Genomic DNA, 21541 nt, shown 5'->3' with positions numbered 1-21541 from the left:
GTGATCAAAGGCACATGGGATTTTGTGTATGGCATTTTGTGTCTGAGACAGAGATCTTGTAGTCAGGGAGGCGGGGTGGGTGGGTGGGGGGGAAGGAGAGGAAGAGAAAAGGGCAGGAAGGGAGGGGGCTGGGAGTGGGAAAGCAAAGTACATCATGGAGCCTGGAAGTCACGGAAGAGAGGAGAAACATGCTCTCAGCTTTGCAGAGGGCACTAAGAAAGTTGATAATAAGATCTTTATCTTATTGTGAAATGGCATGTGGAAGCCAGCTGGGATGACAGAAAAACGTGTTATCCTGGGCATAATGGTTTGACCTGGGTACTAGTCACACCATTATGCAGATATATGACAATTCACTGAGCCGTCACTTCAGATTTATACATTTTACTAATTAAAATCTCAGGGCAGCATGGAGCATGCCATAACCCCTCTGGAAGAAACAGCACCTCTTACTGAGGGAAAGTCCAGATAAAAACCACAGCTTCTGGAGCCAGACTTCTGCCAGCCTTGTCTATAAAATGGGGCAAAAGTACCACCAATTTCTAGGATTGTTTCCAAGGTCACTATTGGAGGATATCAGCCTGGCAGTAAGGGACTGCCTATAAGGATTAACAGTTACTGTCACATCCAGTCCCCAAGCCAGGTCGGCCCTGACCCCATCTTAGGGCTTTGCATAAGTGCAAGCAGCCTGAATGGCTCACCTACTGATAAGTGGCAGCTGTAACCACCAGAGTAGAAGTGTCCAGTCTGCCTGTTCTCCTTCCCCCATATCCCTACCTTGCTGATTCTGGCTTTTCTTGCCTCTGCCAGTAGCCCAAAGCCAAATTTTGCAAACCATACTTCTTCTTGGGGAAGGCTGGGATCTAGAATGGTAGAAGAGTAGAATGAGAATACGTGTGTGTGTGTGTGTGTGTGTGTGTGTGTGTGTGTTGGGGCTGAAGTGAGGAAGAAGGGGAAATATAAGGATACAGGTTTGGGCTTGGGAAAACAAAACAAAACAAAAGTTTCCAGAGCTCAGAGAGGAACCAGGACGAGGGCTCTCATAATTAGCAGAATCTAAGCAAAAACATGCATCCAGTTCCCATCTGAGAGTGCTTCTTAGAAGATTTCCTTTGGGACATGAAGTTTTTCAGGCTAAATATTCACTTTAAATCCTCTGCCCCTTGAAAGTCATCATAGGCACCCTCTGGGAAGTGGGGTTGACAGGATCTAGTTTACAAACAAGTTGTCTGTGAGCCATGCTGGTGTTGGGGCCATCTGCAGAGGGCTAGGTCCCTAGAACAAGGAGCCACCAGGCTGCATGTCCTCAGTACCCAGCAGTCTCCTCTGGTGACTCAATATACAGGAAAAACTTGTTTTGGAATTAGATAGGAGGAGGCACTTCCTGAGAGATATGGATCTTCATATCTTGAGCTACACAAGAGAGGGGATGCATGTAAGACTGATCCAACTGGGTGGAGCCCCGTTAGATGCTCATTGCCAATGCACCCTGTTCTCTTTCCATGCACCTGCCACCTTGCTGTCCAATTCCATCAGATACAGATATGAAAGCTCCCGGGATAGGACAGTTCCCTGATGTCACCGCTCATTTTGTGGTGCTTCATTAAATGTGGTCGGGGATATTTGAATATTAGATATGAAGGACACTAACATTCGAATTTTGTTATGTGTGATAATATAGTTCTATAAGAAAATGTCCTTTGATTTTAGATGTGTATTTCAAAATAATATGGGGTTCAAGGTCAGGATGTCTATAATTGACTAAACATACTTTAGGAAGAAAAGCAAATGATGCAAATATTGTTATATGCTAATAATTGTCAAACCTAGCAAGTATTTGCATGCTCATTATACCATTCTTTCTACTTGTTCATACCTTGGAAAATTTCCACAGTAAAAATTGAAAAAAAAAAAAAAAGCAGCTGAGTGTGGTGGCATGTGCCTGTAAATCCCAGAGGCTCAGGAGGCTGAGGCAGGAGGATCTTGAGTTCAAAGCCAGCCTCAGCAACAGAGAGGTGCTTAGCAACTCAGTGAGACCCTGTCTCTACAAAATAGGGCTGGGGATATGGCTCAGTGGTCAAGCGCCTTTGAGTTCAACCCCCAGTAACCCCCACAAAAAAATCTAGTCTTTGGGGATGGTACCAGAAGATCTCAGAAATGACAATCTCCCAAATTAACAAGTGAATTACAACTCCATATAGAGAATGCATGGAATGTAGCCTTTGAATCACCTCTTTAAAAGTCCCCTGTTCCCCCATGGGCAGAATCACAGCCTCTGGGACAGGAGTCCCCTGTGCTTCCCTTTGCTAGTAAAGAAATAAAACTTCTTCTTCTTCTTCTTTTTTTTTTTTTTAAAAGGCAGTTGGGCATGGTGGCGTACACCTGTAATCCCAGCTACTTAGGAGGCTGAGGCAGGAGGATCAAGGCCAGCCTGAGAAAGTTAGTGAGAATCCTGTATCAAAATAAAAAATAAAAAGACTGGTGGTATAGCTTACTGATAAAGCCCAGAATTTGGAACTCCTTGGTTCAATCCCTAATACTAAAACAACAACAAAAACCAAAACTCATACATGTAGTAGGGAGATTAATTTTTTTCTCCTTCAGAAAAATTTCTAAAGTACATCTTAGGTACTTAAGGTACAAGAGGGTATAGATATAGTGCAATTTTGCTGGGCACAATGAATGAATACCTTGTGCTGGGAATTCAAACAGGAGGGTAGATTCTGGGAGACTGAGAAAAGGGTAGGGTTTCCTTTAGTCTCTAGGCTTTGTTCATTCTCATCCATGGCCAGAGGGGCTACCGTAGGGGCTCAACAATGGCAGGAGAGTGGCAGGCTAGAGGTCCTATGTTGATGTTATGACCCAGTTTGGATTGCCACTGAGACTGCCCCACAGTATGCATTACCCACCACCCAGCCCTCTCTGAGAGGACGCATCATCTACCTGGAGCTGGAGCTTCACCCCCAGATTGGCCACCTCATGAGGACACATCCCCCATTCCCGAGCTCCTGGCTACCTTGGATAAAGGTCCATAGGTCTCCCCAGCTGGGGATCAGCACCATCCCTGGGATCCCTGTCACAGATAACACAACACTTTTGCCACCTTTACCTCCTTTGAAGCTCATAAAGGTCCTAATGGATGCCCAGCCATGTTTCACAGAGGGTCTGGGGCTCAGGGAAGATGCCCCAGTCAGGAGCGGGAGCTGGCTCTATTCCAGCCCTGTCTTCCCATTTTTCCTGCACACTGAACCAATGGTTCTTGCTTTCTCTTTTGAGATGAGGAAACAGAGGACCACCTGCAGAGATTAAAAATGTTTCCCAGGTCAACTGGCCATTGCTATAGATGGTATATGGACTAGGTTTTTAGTCCCCAATGGGAGCTCCCCATGGAATCCCCAAAAACTTCAGGGAAGGCTGAATCACAGGGCACCAGGATGGGAGGATGAACACTTCCAAGAATAGCTTCTTCTTCCAGCATAGCTCCCTGGAATCCCTGAGCAGGCCTAATCAAGGTGTCACTTCCCTCCAGGGGGGCAGAAACCTGATTCAGCTGCAGTCATGTCCCCCACCCCCACCCCACCCCTGCCCTTGTACCAGAGATTGAACCCAGGGGTGCTTAATCACTGAGCCACATCCCCAGCCCCCTATTTTTGTATATTATTTAGAGACAGGGTGTAGTCATGTTTCCTAAAGCCCACAGGGTGGCCTGCTGGGGGTCAAGAGGCCAGGGCAGCAGTGGATAGCCCTGTAGTGTTTGGAAGCAGGTGGCCAGGGCAGAATGCCTAGGACACAATGATGTCCCCAGAGCAGGTGGCCAGTCCCCTGCCTCAGCAGATAGAGGAGTCATGCTTTCCCTAAACCCCTGGCCATCCCACACTGAAGAGAGCTGGGGGAGTCCTCTTCCTTCTGGGATCAGGCCAAGAGAGGATGTTTTATGGTCTGGGGTGGAAGGTTGATTCATTTCGTTAAACTCTTTAGGACATTGTCCTGCTTCCTCCAGAGAGCCTTCCCTGACTACCCTCTCAGTGTCTCTGCCCCCAGTTCTGAGAGGCAAAAAACCCAGGACCCTTCCTCCTGGGTTCCCCACCCAGGAGGGTGAGAACCTCCCAGGTTCTGAGAACCTTCCCAGGGTAGGATCTTGTGCTGGCATTGTCCTGGGCAGCTCTGCTTCTGAGGGAGGAGCCCTGCGTCTGCTGTCCAGGGGGCAGGAGCAGGGGAAGGCCTGATGGGTGGCCTTGGGGCAGACTTCCTCCTCTGAGACACTAGAGGTTTTCTTTCCTTTTTTTGCTTCCCTGTTCAGAGATTTCCCTTCCCCAGGCTGAGGTCAGGGCACCATAAACAGGAGTGATAAGGCTTTGGGCTTTCAAACTGAACTTTGCAGCTGCCATTTTATGACTCTGATTAACTTCTCTCCCCACCCCCCCTCCCAAGTCCGACTGGAGCAGAATTGCCTAGTGTCCATTCCATGAGGGAGCAAGGATGAAGGGAGAAGCAGAGAGAGAAATGGGAACCTCTTACTCCAGCCCACCCTCAACCAGTTCTGGCTTCTCCTTGCCCTGTGGACCCAGTCCTGGTCTGGGCTGGGAGGAACAAGGGACAGTGAGACACCCTGTCCCTGATCCTGGGGGATGGGCAGAACAGCCGGGGCTGGGAGGTGAGTAAGCCTGAAGGGTAGCTGGGGGAGGCTGAGTAGGCCAGAACAATCGGAGAAGGTCCTCTGAGGAGTGCTAGGATCGGGCACCAAATAAGTAGTGGAAAGAGAAAAGAATTAGAATTGGAGGAGCCTGGTTTGGGTTGTCTCAGGATGCAGAGGGCAGATATGGTCTGGTGTGAGAGGCAGGCTTCTCTGAAAACATTCTGTCTCAGGGCACAGAAACTTCCAAGGATGAAGGAATGTGTTGCCAATGGTAGCCCAAGATCCTTGGCTCATCCAAAAAGATTTTGAGTGGCTGGAATCTAGGGATGTGAGAACCAGAGGGTTGTTGGAGTAGCCTATTGGGGTAGCCTCTGTGAGCTTGGTGAAGCTTGGAAAGCTTAGAAGGTGGGTCTCATGTCTATCAGTGTGAGGGGTGGGGGCTTAAGGCCAGGTAATGAGCTTCCCGTCCCCAAGGTATGCAACACACCAACTAGGTAGAAAATCAGATTCCTGCCATGGGAGAGGATGGTTAGAGATCATGGGACAGAAGGGATTCGATGATCAAGATCACCCACCCTCCCACAGCCAAACTGAAGCTGGTTCCAGAACTGGAGTTCTCTTGCATTGTAGGTCCTGCTCCATCAGCAACTCTGGGTTCCTCAAGGGATCGGGTAGATGTAGGGGAAAACAATAAAACAAAAACCAAAATCCTCTGTCCAGTTCTGATTGGTGGGGAAAAGGTGTGGCTCTGATGCCTCTTGAGCTTCACTTTGCCCATTTTACAAATGGGCTTGGGTAGACTCAGTGAGTCTTGAGGATTTTGTTGTTCTTGGGGAGATGATCCAGGATTTGCCCTGTGGCCTTGAAGAGCCATCCACAGCCACACATGAGCACACGCGCAAGTGGGGCACAGGGGTACACATGGGTTAGGGGCATACATAAGCTTGTCTGGAGGAAGCAGAAGTAGGAGGAAGAGAGGGAAACCACAGCTTGTTGGCCATTGGCTCCCTGATCAGCTCTCCCCATGCATATGACTGGTCCCTCCTGTTAAAAACCACCCCTACACCCTCACTGCTCACCACCATCCCCCTTGGACTCCAGTATTTTCCTGCTCTCGTCGTCTGCCTGTCACCCACCTGATCCTAAGAGTCCCTTCCCAGGACCTGGGCTCCAACGCTGAGATCCTGCTGCTGAGACCTCATCCCAAACGTAGCCACAACGTCCCAGGGACACCTCTACTCCGGCACCACACGGAGAGGACCCTCACGGTTTCCCACTCGCAGTCTATCAGAGCTTCCATCTCAACCCACCACAGCACCGACTCTGCCACTCTGTCTCTTTACTCGGCGTACACCATGCACTCAGAAGGCAAGTTCCGGGCCCACTCTTCTTCCCAGTCTGTCTATCAATTCCGGGATCACCTCGCTGTGCGGGTTCTGGGCTGCGCTGGGAAGGACCGGGCACAAACTAGACCCCACCTCTCGGGTCTAGATCCGGTTGGGGGTTGAGGGAGGAGGCGAGAACCTGGAGCTTTGTGCGCCTTATCCCCCACCGGGTGCCCCTCATCGGCCTTACCCAGACGCGCGCACAGATGGCCCGGCTCCCGCCGCCCCCACTGCACCCCCAAGTGCGGGGAATCTGGGCAGCTGGGCAGACACTTACCGCGGGGCCGAGGGCGCAGGCGAGGGCTCCTGCCAACACGCAGAGCCAGCGGGCGGGCGGCGGGCTCGGCGGGCGCATGGTCCGCCCTGAACCCGCGGCGGGCGGCCGGTCGTGGGTAATGGGTTGGCGGGCGGCGTAGCTCGGAAGATGGCCCGCAGCCTGACAGAGTGGCGCTGGCACAGTGGCCCCAGCTCTAAGAGGCGCTGCTCTGGGGCTGGGGGCGGGCCGCGGGGGCTCGTCTGACGGGCGGCGGGTCTAGCCAATGGATCAGTGGAGGCGGGGCCGGCGCGCAGGTATGGGGCGGGGCTGGGGCGCCCCCGAAAGTGGGGAGTCCCCGGAGCTTCCTCTTCCAATCCCACGCGTCAGTTTTTCGTCGTGAGGCATTCATCAGCTTTCGCCCCTCCGGGCTCATCTCCGGGGATTCTCAAGACCCCAGCACGCCCCATTCTTCCTTGCTTGGCTCACGACTTCCCCGAGCTCCTGGATGCGGTGTCCCACCTCCGTCCACCCCCTCAGTTCTACTCCAGAGCTCTTCACTTCTGCCTTTGGAGCCACCTTCTCCAGGAGGCCTCCCCGCCAGCCTCCCTATTTCCCACTTTTGCGCATCTTTGGTCTCTGGAACCAGAGAAACGGATTACAAGACAGGAAGTGCCACTCATTTTCCCAGGCCGAGGGCTGGGGCCCGCATTGGGTTCAGGGCTGGCAGCGACCGGGGGTAGGTGGGACGCGTTGTTTGGTACATTTTCAACTGACCGGTGTTCTCTGTCGCGCCAGAGAGGCTGGGCGAGGACAAGTGAGCGGCATATGATGCCCGACTCCGGGATCTTCGGTGCCGCTCCTGTTTTGGGGTCAACTGGCGGGACGTGCTCTGCACCGGCACGAGGCCCTGGCCTTTTATACCCCGAGGGGCCCTGCTCCAGGGAGATGGGAGCGTCCGCACCTTCGTGCGTCTCGGCTCGGGCACCTCCCAAGGGAGGCTGGGCCGAAGTTCCAGCGCCCTCGCGCGGGGAGGGAAGGCCTGTTCCCAGCTCTCGGGCCCGGGAACTGCGGTTGACCTAAAAGGAACCAAGAAACCTTGTCCTCATCCCGCCTTCTTTATTTTACAGCTGGAGAGACTGAGGTCCAGAGAGGGTCCAGTACTCGGCTGCCTGCCTCTGGCGCTGCGCTTCCAGGCCCGTCGGTCGCTGGGTGATTTCGGGTTAGCCTCTCTCCACAGCCGGTGCTTCAGGCTCTGTTTATTCGACTCTAAAATGGGCCGCCCTCTGAGCGTGTCTTCTTGTGAAACAAGCTCAGATGGCTGCCTTGCCTCTTTCCGAGGGCTCGAACTAGAGGTGTGGTGGCAGCGGCCAGGATGGGCGGAGGGGAGTGGATCAACGTAAATAGAAGGAGTGGCTGTGTCCAGTGGAGAGACGGAGAGGGCTGCGCGTCTACACAAGGGAAGCAGAGTTTGCAGCGGCTTGCACGAAATCTGATTCCAGGCATCTGCTGACCAGCAGGTGCGCTGGAGTTTCTGAGGACCTGCTGGGATTTCCCTCCTTAGAGGGCAGGAAGCTCCAGTTCCTGACTGCTTTTGGGGTGGGCTTGAGGAGAGCCGGTAAAGGATGAGCACTCTGGCCCCTCCTGGGTTCCTCTTACTTGTGGTGGACCCTTGCTGTCTACTTTCCCTCCTTTCTCTCTTCCAGCATTCTGTCACCCTTCACCTCCTCCTCTGCCCTCTTTTGTCGACCTTCTTTCAATAATCCTCTATTTATTTTTTTTTTGAGAATTTTAATATTTATTTTTTAGTTATTGGCAGGTACAACATCTTTGTTTTTTTTTTTTGTATATTTGTTGATTGATTGCATATCCTCTTTTTAAAATTTTAATATTTATTTTTTAGTTTTTTCGGTGGACACAACATCTTTGTATGTGGTGCTGAGGATCGAACCCCGGCCGCATGCATGCCAGGCGAGCACGCTACCACCTGAGCCAATCCCCAGCCCCAACATCTTTGTTTATATGTGGTGCTTAGGATCGAACCCGGACACACGCATGCCAGGCGAGCGGGCTACCGATCGAGCCACATCCCCAGCCCTCAATGATCCTCTACGAGCCACTGGCTATGCCCTGGATCCTGTGCTATGCACTGGTGGCCTAGAGGTGGATAAGTCTGAGGCACTCCCTTAACAGAGGAGGACTTGGGTAGTTATTGCTCTCCCTATAGTTTCCACCTCCTTTTCATTGATCAGGGAGCTTCCCAACATGTGGGACTGGAAGTGCCTCTGCTCTGGTCTTTCTGGGGTTTGGACCCAACCACTCAGTGAAGGGAGTGTTTGAATGATTGCTGGCCAGTTCCTCAACTGTCAGTACTCCTGGGGGCAACACTGTTTGCTCAGGACTTAGCTTCTGCTTATGACCCTGTGTACCACCTTTCAGGCCTCAGTACCCAGCAGGGCAGTTGAATCATGTCTTTATTCTGAGGAGTCACCTCTGCTGGTGCGGCACCCAGGAGCCCTTGATGTGAACAGCAAATCTGTGCATCTTGGCTCTCATAACCACCACCACCCCTTTCACACACACATTGCCTAGCCAGCTGCAGGATGCTGGTATCTCACTGGTGCTGTGATATCCTCCTGGCCTGTTGAAGTTCTCCTGTTCTCTCTGAGACCAGTGTTCTCAGGTACTTGAGAGAGTACTGAGAGGGATGAGGATTGGGGAATAGGAGGGATCCCACTTTGCCATGTGACTCTTACCAGGTGGCTGTTGGACAGGGTAAGAAGGGAGAGAGAGAGAATCTTAAGGTCATCAGTGAGAACGGGATAGCCTGTCTACACGAATCCCCTCTTCAATTGAGGGCTGGATGGCCAGGCTGGAGCAGAGAGGGAGACTAATAGTGCCTCCTTGTGTCCTTGTAGTCCTCCTCCCAGGAAAGGGAAGGTGACTCGGGAAGAATAGTTTTGCAGTACATTCTTTGCAGTGAAAATCATTTCTTTGTTCTTTCAGAATTGTTCCTCTGGGGGATCCACCCTTCCTTACCTATCTGAGGTCCCAAAACATATTCAGAAGTGAAAGGAGCAGAGAAGAGAAAATAGCATAAATAAACAAAAACCTAAAAAAATTCAACCAAGGCTAAACTTGACCATGCTTCAACTAATTGCTCCAAAATGTCTTGTCCTGTATTCTCAGACACTGGGGAAACCAAACATGGACTCAACTCTTGGGGAGTTCTGATGAGGAAGCCATTTTTTTTGCTTACTCAGGTGACCTGAGGAGGCTTCTGAGAGGGGAGGAAGTGGAGGTGGGAGAGACAGGCTACAGAGGGAGTGGAAGTAGTTACGTGGGATGTCTGTTCCCCACCCCGCTACACTGTGCCAAGTCTGAGCTCCTCTAGTGGCCTTACAGTACAGACTGGGGAGGAGGGCCACAGACACCTCCTGCTCCCAGTCCCCATGTCCTTCTGCATTTTCTGAGTGTTTGGTTCAGAGTTCTCCCCACCTGGATTCCTGGCATCTCCCCCCAGACTTTGGTTCAAGCTCCCGCCTCCCTCCTGCTTTTCAGAATCACAGGGGTTCAGAGGATGCAGGAAGTGGGGGAAAAGAGATGGAGACAGAATCACTTGCCATCCCCCGTGACAACAGGCACAGCACAAGGGAATCTGCAGTTACTCATTGGGAGCCTGCCTGGCTTCCTGCCTGCCTCATCCCTGCAGTGTGTGCCACCCTCGCCTCCTCCAGTCCTTAGCCCCTCTCAGAATCATGCACACACTGTCTTAAAGATCCTGCATAGGAACTCAATGGTGGCAAGGTTCTTCAGTAGAGTGAGAAGGGTGGGGACCTAGAGTGGCCTTGACCTGCATAATGAAGGTCAGAGGAAATGACCTGACCAGGGTCATTCTCCATCCACATTACTGTTAGGATACAGGCAAGCTTGGCCTTCTCTGGATTTCTGGACCAACACCTTAAAGTCTATATTTATGGAATGGGTCTGGCAGCTCCAGGGATATGGGGTGCTTACTACCTCCCCAGGCTGTTCCTTCTTTGGGGGCCATTTCTTTCTGTGTGTAGGTGTATTTTAACTCCAACTTGTGGTTTAGTGGAGGGTAGGAGATCCCTTTGGTAATAGCATGGATTTTGTTCATTCATTCACTTCTCACGTATCACCTATCCTGGTCTGGCCTTGTGATGGGGCTAGGGATTTGAGAATCACTTAGACACATCCCCTCCAGGAGATTCTAGCATTGCTTGGGCAGGGGTTAGGGAGGAACTCTTGCTGTTGCTAAAGGTGCGTTTAGGAAGAAAACAAAGTTCATGGAGTACAGGTGATAAAGAAAGAATTGTTTAGACTGCCAGATACAGAAATAAAGCCCAGGGACCAGTTCTGGAAAGGCCAATCATTGATCCTGAAGAATGGGACTTAGAGCTGTGTGGGGGAGAGGGAGTGTCAACTATAGGTGCCTTAGTTTAGCTTGTCCTGGGAGCTTGTCCTGGAAGTTTATTGGATGGCAGGGGGACCCTATGAAAGATATAGGAGAAAGAAGAATTGGACAGAGAGATCCTTGGACTGTTATACAGATCTGAAAGTAAGTTTCTGCCAACCCAACCCAGAACAAAGATTGCACATAGAAGCCTCAGTCACTCTACTGTGCTTGGTCAATGGTTGGGGTTGTCAAGAAGAACACAGTCATGGCTTAAATGCTGTGGTGGGCCCTGAAGTGGCACAGGAAATCCTACAGTGGGGAAACTGAGACTTGGGAAATGAAACAGGGAGGGGAGATTCTGCCATGCTCTAGGGGATGGAGAAAGAGGAGAACTTGGTCTGCCCTTGGGAGCTCTTAGTCTAGGCACAGAGAAGAATGACCTGAGAATTCCTTTCCTCACAATCCTGGGCTCAGTTTGGTCCAGGGTCAGCAGTCTATCACCAGGCAGCTTGGCATGAGGGTCATGGTGCCCTGAGACTGGGAGACTGAAGAGGGAGGGACTGCTCCCTCCCATTTATTCTCCAATGACAGCCACAGACTCTGGCCAAATGCTTACTGCAGCAGGTACGAGTATGTGTATGCATGTGTGTGTGTGCATGCATGTGTGCACGTGTATGCCTGTCTATATGTGTCCGTGTCTGTATGTGTCCTTGTGCATGGGCATGGGTCTATACAGATTCATCTGTTCCCAGGTGGGAGTCAGAGTAGGGCTTGGCTGGTTCCCAGGAGAGTAGAGTTGGGGAAAGCTAGGGGCAGAGAGGGATGAATCTCAGAGATGGTGCCCAGGACCACAGACATCACCAGATTGTTTCTCAGAGCTCATTTCTGGGGCAGTAGATTCCACCGGGAATGTCATGTTCAATCATAGGGAAAGCTCAGAGTGACTCCACAGGGGAGCTCAAAGTTCTCATATTCACTTCCCCACTCCAAGGCCTGTCTTCCTGAGTTGGTATGTCATTGACCTTGGGCAGAGATTTGGAAGAGAGACATAATGTGAGTGTGACAAAATAGACATTGACTTTAAATAAACATAATGCCACCAGAGATTCGTGTGAGTTAAAAATTCGTAGATGTACAAGTGAAAAAATGGCAATCTCCATGTAACTCCCAAATAACCAAAAGAAAAAAAATGAAACTTAAGAAAATACCAACAATCCAATAACAGGTTGTGTGTATGGGAGAATAACCAAGAATACATAATATATAGAAGCATAAAAGCAGACATCAAGAATAACTGTAAACATTAATTATCATAGTCAACGTAAATGAGAATTTTTAAAATTTGTTTTAATTAGTTATACATGACAGTACAATGATCTTAAGTAAATGAGAATTTAAGGTGGAAAACAAATAAACAAACAAAAAATAAAACCACAAAGAGGACAATTCATATTATTAGAACATTCAATCTATCAAGAAGGTAACCCCAAACATCTATGCATCGAATGAAATAGCCTCAAGGCATATAAAACAGGTATTTTAAAAGGGAAGAGCTGTCAAGTCTACAATGCTTCTCTCAGGAATTCTATTCAGCCATTAAAATAAATGGACAAGAGCCACACATCTCTCAATAGAGGTGTGCATAACTAAAATAAGCTGTTGAACAACCAAAGCAGGTTGCAGAATGATATGTATGTTACTTAGGTAGATTTAAAATTCTGAGAACAATACTAAATAACTTTTATGGACACATAATAATATAGTGAAGGTATAAATAGTGTTCAGGCATGGTAAACACCCATGCCACATTAGTGGTTACCTTTGCATAAAGAGGGAAGAGAAAGGAATAAAGTATATTTATTTTTAATTGCTGTGTAACAAATTACCACTAATTTAGCAGCTTGAAACAATATTCATTTATCATCTCACATTTTCTGTAGTCAGATGTCCACATGTAGGTTAGCTGGGTCCTCTAATGAAACCAAGGTTTTGACCAGAGCTATAGTTTTGTATGGAACTCAGGGTCCTCTTTCAAGTTCATTCAGGTTGTTGGCAGAATTCAGTTCCTTGGAGCAGTAGGACTCTTTTTTTTTTTTTTTTTTTAAGCTCTTAGAAGCAGACTTCAGGTCCCAGCCCCATGACCCTCTCCATAGGTGTTTGTGTTTACCAGGCCAGTAAGACAGGACCTACTGTATCTTTGAACCTCTCTGATTTCTGTTTCCAGACTCTAGATCTCTTCAAGAAAGGTTCACCTGGTCACATCAGCCCCCACCCCATACTCAAGGGGAGAGGATCATACAGCTCCCCCCGCCACAGGAATCTTGGGTGCTATTTTAGAATTCTATTAACCATAGGAAAGGATACACAGTGGGTCTCCAATAACACTGACTTATTTAAAAAAATATCTACAGCAAATATGGCATTATATTTCTAATGGGACTAGGTGGTAGATACAGTGGATCTGATTTTCTTATTCTTTTGTATGTTTGGAAATATTTCACACATCAACACAATAAGTTAACCCCCCTGCCACCTGCCACTAAGTAACTTTTGTATTAAAGAAATAAAAATTGGGGGCTAAAGCTCAGTGGTAGAGTGCTTGCCCAGCATGTATGAAACACTTGGTTCGATTCTCAGCACCACATAAAAATAAATGTGTTCATTTACAACTAAAAATATTTTTAAAAAGAAAGGAATACAAATGAAATTATAAATGAATCTACAATTCCTCTAAATACCAATGAATATTAAAAACCAAGTGATCTGGATATTATATAATTACAGAAAAGTTTTAGCTTTAATTTCATACATTAAAAAAACAACTGAAAAAAAATTTACAACTAAAAAAAAAAGAGCCAGGCAGGGTTGTGAGTTCAAAACCAACCTCAGCAATTTATCAAGGTCTTAGGTAACTTAGAGACACCCTGTCTCAAAAAATAGAAATAAATTAATAAAAATGAAAAGGATGTGGTTTGGTGATTAAGTGCCCCTGGGTTCAATCTCTGGTAAACAAACAAACAAACAAACAAAAAACCTAACCAATCAACCAGCCAAAAACAACACAAACAATAAAGAAACAACAAATTAAGTAAAAAAGAAGAAATTACTAAAGATAAATAAAAATAAAAATAAAAATAAAATATTCAATGAATGACTGAAATAAATTTTTTCCTGAACAGAAGACCTTTGAAGAGACAAAGGGTTAGCAAATATGATCAAGAATAAAAGTGGAAACATAAGAAAAAGGGACATAGTTCCAGGAATAGAGTATTTTAAAACTATAAAAAATACTCTTTTTATTCCAATATATTATTTGGACACCGAGGTGAAATGGGCGATTTTCTAAAGAAATATAAATTATTAAAATTATCCCTAAAACTAAACTCAGATAATTTTGTAGGAAAAGTCTATTAACCTTTAATGGGTGGATAATTATTATCAAACTGCTCCAGAGTAGTAAAGAAGAGGTCGTGTTTACCAGCATGTTCCATGAGTTGCATAATACTCACGATAAAACAAAGGATAGCCCAAGAAGAGAAAAACTGTGATTCCATTTTACAATTTAATGCATACTAATAAATTCATGAATTTAACACGTAATTTAATTAACATCGACTTCACATTTCTGTTAATACGGAAACATAGAACTAAAAATGAAACAATAAGGTCAATAAAATACGAAGTCATCATCTCACTTCCTGAGCTGAGGCAAGGGAGACAAACCATGGCTGCCCCACTGGGGAAGGGTTGGGACAGCTCTGTTGACAGCTGATGAGCTGAGGGAGCGTGTTGCTGGCCACTGCCTATTGAGGTGAGGGCACCTGGCCACAGGAGGGGTATAAGGCAAATGTTATCTGCAAGTGGTAAAACCCTGCAGAAGAGGACCCTGACTGATAGCATGAAGGTTGCTCTTGATAAGCCAGATGTTCTCAGAAAGGGAGGGCCCCAGAGTCTGGGCTTCTTCCATCACAGAGAGGGTAGAACCCAGCCCAGCCCTGGGAAATAGCAGGCAGAGTCTTTGCTCTGGTCCTTGCAGGGTAGAGGTGGGAGCTGCCACTTGACTTCCCATCAGCAGGACCTAGGATTTTACCTGGGGCTTTTTCAGCAGTCACTGTGTGATTTGGTTTTCCAGAGTGAAGGATGGGTTCTAAGACTGGGACCAAGCCAATGGCTTGAAGACTGGGAGAAAAAGCAAGAGACCTGGACTAGGTTGGAAGAGCCTGACTCAGGTTCTGCCTCTGTCTTCTCAGGACCATGTGTCCTGCAAAGAGGCCTTGGAGTCCCTGGGGCCTGACTGTGGCCACAGGCAAATAGTGAAATGTTCCTTCTTGTCTCCTTTATTACTCTGATTGCCATCAGAGTCCCAGCCCCATGCTTTTCAGTCTCACATCTTTGGGAACATGCATCCGCTCTCTTCATGGACACAAAGCCATTTTAGGATCACAAGGTTGTCTCTAGAATAATCCCTGATGGCCACCCACAGGTGGCAAGGTGGGCTAGTGTGCTGCCACTGGACAGGGACTGTGGTCTGCAATATGGGGCCCCTATGAGTCAGAAGCCCCCAGTCTCTCTCCCAGCCTTTTCTTCATTTGGGTAGGAATCTCAGTCCACAGACTGGAGTTCAAGAAATATGTTCATCGTTATTTTTTTAGAATTTAAATTAGTTTTGACTATAAAGACATTACATCAGATGGTAGGAAATAGAAACTCAGCCTTTTTGTATCCTTGAGTGGTTTGGGCTGGGAAGGCATTAGGAAACCCCTACTTTCCATCCTCCCCTGGGTTGCTGGGCTGTGTTGGTTGGTGCCAAGATCCACAGTAGCTCAGCCTGGGTGGTCCTGGAAAGTCCAGGGGCTGAGGCTTTGGAGGCCTGGGAATCTTGGTGGAGCCTCATCCAAGGTTCAGCCTCCTGTATACCCTCCAGTTTCCTCCTGAGGTGGGGAGCAGGTGCAGGAGGCAGTCTGGAGGAATCGAGAAGTCCTCCCTCCTTCCCGATTCCCAGGCTTGGCACTTGAAAACAAATGCCTGGATGGGAAATGTCTTGAGCCCACTTCTGCTTTCCTCCCAGCCTCGACCCTCCTCTGTGGTAAGAGATGATTTGCCCAAGAGAGGAATTATTTCTAGGGAGAAGAATGGCAAGGACCGTGCCATATTCTCAGTGCAAATCTGGGCCTTACCACATACCCGCCCTCACCTTTCCCCCCAGTAGGGCCAGAACCGCTTTAGGCTATGGTGATACCTGCTCTGAGGACGGAGAGGCACCCCAGCAGCACCCTGTTTCCTTTTTTGAGGGGAAACATGGAGGTGGTAGCCCTCAGCAAAGAGAGCAGCAGGAGCCTGGGGGAGTGGTGGTAGTGACTGGGTGTATCAAACTGGAGCTGCCTGCAACCTAGCTGCCGAGAAAACCCAGATGAGTGTGACCACCTGTACAAGACTGGGAACTAAGCCAGGGTGACACTTGCTGAAGATGAATAGAGCTCTGAGGAAGAGAGATGAGGAAGGAGAGGTGGGGGAAGAGGGGTGGGGAGGAGGCATGGGGTAGAGGGGTAGGGGGAGGGAAGAAAATTTGGGAAGGAAGAAAGGAATGGGCAGGGGAGGAGGAGGGAGCCAGAAGAAGCGGAGGGAGGGAGCATCTTCTCTTGCAAACCTATCCCAGTCCCCCTCCCACTCTTTGCTTTCTGTCTCAGGTCATCTTTATCTGAGGCCCCCTGTACACTCCAGTAGCTTGCTGAGGACCTCTGGCTTCTCCATGGCACCCCACATTTCAAGCTCAACATCTGGATTGACTATTATTATTTTTTAATTCATTAAAAAAACTTCAAAATGTGTGAAGTGAATGCAACACTATAATGAACTCCTGTCCACCCACCTCTTGGTTTGTTTCTTCTTGTTTCCTCCCTAATCACGATCATTTTGAATCAAATTACAGATCTATCACTTTTTCTATATTTCAGTATGGACCTCTAAAGGTTAAGGATGCTTAAAAAAAGTAACCACAGTGTCATTACACACAAGATCCTTTTCACACCCATTAAGAACATTTCACACCTTAAGAGCATTAAATGATGTCATTATTTAATTTTCCTTCCTTGACTTATGATGTTTTTATTTTTTTAACCAGTTTGTTGGAGTAAGATCCACACACTAGAATTTCATATAGAGACTACCCCTTGTTTCTCTGCTTATGCCTCTCTTTTCCTTCCATTTTCTCTTTTGAAGAAAATGGGGTCATTGGCCCCCTACACTAGCATCCCACAATGGGAGTCTGCAGGCTGCATCCCTGCAGTGTGATTTAAGCTATTTCTCTCAGAGCTTATTTTAAAACATCAGTGAATCTTGGTGCTCTATAGTGCAGAGGGCTTGCCAGACCCCGAGTGATCCCTCTGTCACTCCCCTTTCCCTCTCTTGTCTTCTCCCCCTCCAGTCACACTGATCTCCTGCTCTCCCATGAACTTATTCCTAGACCAACTCTTGCTTTTGGGTCTGCATGGTGTTCCTTCTCTGCTTGGAATGCTCTCTCCCACAGGTATCCCGTGGCCCCCTACCTCTTTTCGGAAGCCCTGGCTTCACCCTAATACATAAACTGCAGACTGCCCCCCCCCACTCCTAAACTCTCTCACCTTACTTTTTTTTTTTTTTTTTAAGCTCTGATCATCTTCTAAGGCACCAGGCCACTTGATTATCTGTGAGTTCACTTTATTACATTCATTATTTATCTCCCTTCCCCTGCTAGAATATAAGCTCTACAAAGGTAGGGATTCAGGACCACCTTTTATTCCCAGGATGTCTCAGGTTCCTGGAGTGGTACCTGACACACAGTAAGTCCTCTGTATGTTACTGAATGAATGAATCTTCCTAAAACCCAGGGCCGACCCTGCCCTCTCACTTAGCTCTGAGGATAACTCCTCCAGGCCCTTCTTTCCTTGGCTTGAGGGCTCTTCCCCCACTGGAGCCTGCAGTCCTCTGTACAGCCCAGCCTGGGCTTTACCTTTTAGGCCTCTGAACCTTGGCCTGGCCAGTTCCTTCTCCCGGGAATGCCTTCCTTCCCACAGGTCCCAGGGGACCTTTGTCATGTGCCTGGGGCTGGAATCCATGTCCACCACCCCTCTGGGAGGACTTTGGGGTCCTTGCTAGGGATGATAGGCCCTGAGTCAGTGAAGGTTGGAGGAGTAGGAGAAATGACTAGGCTAGGAGACTTTTCTGCTTAAATCTATTTCTGACTCTAGGCCTGGCTGAGCCTTTCCTGTGACCCTAGGCGAATCCAACCTCTGATCCTGGGCCTCCACCCAGAGTTACTCATGACCCTAAGCCGATTCCTGAGCACAGCCTGACCTCTAACCCTGATCGCAGATCTCAATCTAGACTAGCCCCAGATCCTGACCATAGGCCTCAGCCCAGCGTGACCTGTGACCCCAGGGTGTCCTTGACTCTGATCACAGACCTCAGTCCAGCTGACTTCTGACCCCATGGTGATCCCCTAACCTTGAGTCCAGCCCAGTTCGCACTGACAGGGGAGGACACAGAGTGGGGCTGGGTCATAGCAGGCAGCCATGGAGCCAGGGCTTTAAGGCTGGGAGTCTGGGGAGCGACTGGGAAGCAGTTCTTACATCTGCCCTTTCTCTACTCATCACTCTTCTTTGGCTCCTGACCCAGTGGGCACTGCCTACCTGGGAAGGGACTTCTAGGCCAGGTGCCAGGGAAGGGAGGAACTGGCCAGACCAGCCCACGCCTCTGTTTGCACAGGTCTGGGTAAAAATAGCCTCAGCTACTTATGTCTCTCTCACTTCCTCCCTGTCCTGGGTCCTGTCCTGCCCAAGTCACTTGCCAGTTTTTTCTGCCCCTATGCTTTTTTCCTGGGATGAGACAGGACCTAGAAGGATAGGTAGGGCAGGGTCCCCTCACAGCCCTCAGAAGAACCACCTCTACTGTCAGTACTTTGATCTCAGATGTCAAGCCTTTAAAATTGTGAGAAAATACATTTCCATTGCTTAATCCACCTAATCTGTGGTTCTGTGTCATGCATCCTAGCAAATCTGTCTATCCCTTATTGTCCCCTTTTCATAAGGCACATTATCCCATTTTAACTTACTTACCTCTATGAAGACCCTATCTCCAAATGGCATCACATTCTGAGATACAGGTTGGGGGCAGGGTGAATTTGGAGGGAACACAATTTAACCCATAACAGTTACCTAAGATAACAAACTACCCCGAAACTTAATGGTTTAAATATACCATTTTTTTTTTTTTTTTTTTGCCTCTTGTGGTTTCTGTGGGTTGTGATTTTGGAAGCAATTCAGCTATACAGTTTTGTCTTGAGACCCTCTCTTGAGTTTGCGATCAGATGACCAAGTTAGCAATCTTCTGAAGGATTGACTGGGTTGAGGATCCATTTTCAAGGTGATGTGCTCACATGTATTAATCTGATTTTCTGTTTCTGTAAACAAAATACCTGACAAGAGCAATTTAAAGGAGGACAGATTTATTTTGGCTCATGGTTTAAGAGAGTTCAGTCCATAGTTGGCTGGTTACATTGCTTTGAACCTGAGATGAGGCAGAACATCATGGAAAAAGAGTGTGGCAGAGGAAGGCTGCTCAGCTCATGGCTGCCAGGAAGAGAGAGTGTGTGTGTGTGTGTCTGTGTGTGTGTGTGTGTGTGTGTGTGTGAAAGAGAGAGAGAGAGAGAGAGAATGAGAATAGATCTATCTCCTATAGTTTCCCACTTCTCAATAATTCATTCAAATGATTAAATCTACGGAAGAGGCCAGAACCCTCATGATCCAATAAACTCCCAAAAGCCTTACTTGTGAACATTGCTGCTGCACGGGGGACAGAGCCAACACATGAAACTTTGTGGACACTTCATATTCAAACCGTATCCCACGGCTATTGGCAGGAGGCCTAAGTTCCTTCCCACCTAGAGCTCTCCACAGGGATGCTTGAGTGTCCTTCTGCCATGGCTGCTGTCTTCCTCTAGAGCAAGGGACCCAAAGGATTAAGACAACTGGAGTGCCTTTTCTGACGAGACTTGGGAATCACACACTGTCACTTTTGCTATATCCTATTGGTCACAGAAACCATTCCTCTCTGAGTATAGGAGGAGGCTCCTGGGAATACCAGGAGGTAAAGATATTTGTCCCCATGGCCAGGGTTGGCTCACTCCTACTTCTGCTTTCCAGTTAGTAGGAAGCAGTAGAGGGGAAGAAGAGGGCATGCCCCTTCCTATTAATTGGGTTGTCTGGAAGTTTCACAGTCACTTCTTTTCATATCCCACTTGCCAAAACTTAGTCTCATGACCACATACACAGCTGACAAATGTAGCCTTTATGCCCAGCTTAGAAATTCCAATACTATTTGTCTTAGTTTAGGTTTCCTTGAAAGAAGAAGCTGGGACAAAGGACTTGGGTCTGGGTCATTTATTTGTGAGAGGGACCTCATGGGGGTTAGAGGAAGGGAGTAGTGAGAGGGCTCTTGAGGTCTCTGCGTCAGGGGTGGGGGCTCAACTCAGCAAGGACCTCGGAAACCTCTCTGAGTGGGCTAGAAGTTGGGATCTTCATCCATGGGTCCCAGTCTGGGAAATTGACACCTCTGCATTTTCTGGCTATATCGCCTTCCAATACTCCCATGACTCTGCAGCTTAAAGATAACCTTGTTGATAATGTTGATAAGTAAAGGGAGAAAATTATATGCTCCTGAAGTGGAACTTTGAGATCTTGTACAGACCCATCTATCACAGCTGTGGCTATAATTAGAGGAGGTCCACTCCCTGAAAGAAAACACTGGTTATCTGGTAGAAGCAGCAGAGGTCAGCCTGGGGAATCACCCTGCATGTCTGACAGAGGGAGTTTGCTGGTTTTGCCTACCCTTCCTCCTGAACAGGGGTCCAGGCTGTGAACTTTAAAGGCCTCCTGTCAGCCACTAGCTTCCCAGGGAAGGCAGTGAGGGTTCACTGTAGTTTGTGCCCAGGAGCTCAAACCCTGACTCACTAGTCTTGAAGGACAGATAATATAGTTGCCGTCCAGGAAAATCTTGGGACTTGGGCTCTATCATTCCTGGGCCTCCAGTGGGGAAACTGAGGGCTGCTCTGTGGGTCCCTGGCCACCACTTAACACCTCAATTCAGAAGGCCACAGACGAGTGCCCGTCAAACTCTTCCTTTTCTATTCTACTCTGCTGGGAACCCTCTTCTGCCAAGTTGCATGCTGGGCACAGTGGAAAAGTTCAGAAGTTGAAGCCAAAAATTCAAGTTAAAATAAAGTAGAAAGAAGACAAGATGGAATAAAGTCCCTTTCTGGGAAGTCTGCCCAGCCCCTGCCCCAGAACAATGGTTTCTAAGATTCCCTGGCCCATTTCTGCAAAGACTGAAGAGGACTCTTCTTAACCAGAGGCCACTCCTTCTTTCTTTCTGGGGGGAGATGTGTCTCTCCATGGCAGGGGTTTGGGCTTTTTTTTTTATAGCCATGGATGTTCTGAAGCCTGTGAACTTTTGTTAGAATAATATTTTTGTTACTTATTTATTTATTTTTGCAGAGCTGGGGATTGTGCCCTCAATTTCTCCATAGGAAGCCCAGGAATGACTGAGTCCAGGTCCCAGGGCTCAATCTCATGCAGGCTAGACAAGTGCTCTATCACTGAGCTACACCCCCACGCTGGGATAATATTTTCAAATATGTTAAAAAAATGTAACCGGTAAAAAAGGAAATGCATTGAAACACATCTGTCAAAATACTAAAAACAAATCTGGTTCACAGTGATACATGGGCTTCTTTATTCATGTATCAAATCTTAGTACATTTTAATGTCAGGCCGAGAAACCACAATGATGTTAAATACAGTAGTTTTTTCTCC

At 48.0% G+C, this 21541-nt stretch overlaps 1 protein-coding gene across 2 annotated transcripts in view; it reads right to left on the bottom strand.

Moving 5' to 3' along the window:
• The window catches only part of Vipr1 (vasoactive intestinal peptide receptor 1), a 41301-nt gene extending 34925 nt beyond the window's left edge, over positions 1-6376 (bottom strand). For both annotated transcript variants that reach the window (XM_076869354.2, XM_076869364.2), the window contains exon 1: positions 6299-6376. In XM_076869354.2, the coding sequence (XP_076725469.1) occupies positions 6299-6376 (78 nt within the window). The remainder of the gene's footprint in view (positions 1-6298) is intronic.
• Between the last annotated feature and the right edge of the window lie 15165 nt (positions 6377-21541).

This window comes from Callospermophilus lateralis, chromosome 1 (genome assembly GCF_048772815.1).
Source record: "Callospermophilus lateralis isolate mCalLat2 chromosome 1, mCalLat2.hap1, whole genome shotgun sequence".
Classification (NCBI taxonomy): domain Eukaryota; kingdom Metazoa; phylum Chordata; class Mammalia; order Rodentia; family Sciuridae; genus Callospermophilus; species Callospermophilus lateralis.
The sequence above is the reverse complement of the archived record's forward strand: the minus strand, read 5'-3'. Positions and strand labels throughout refer to the sequence as shown.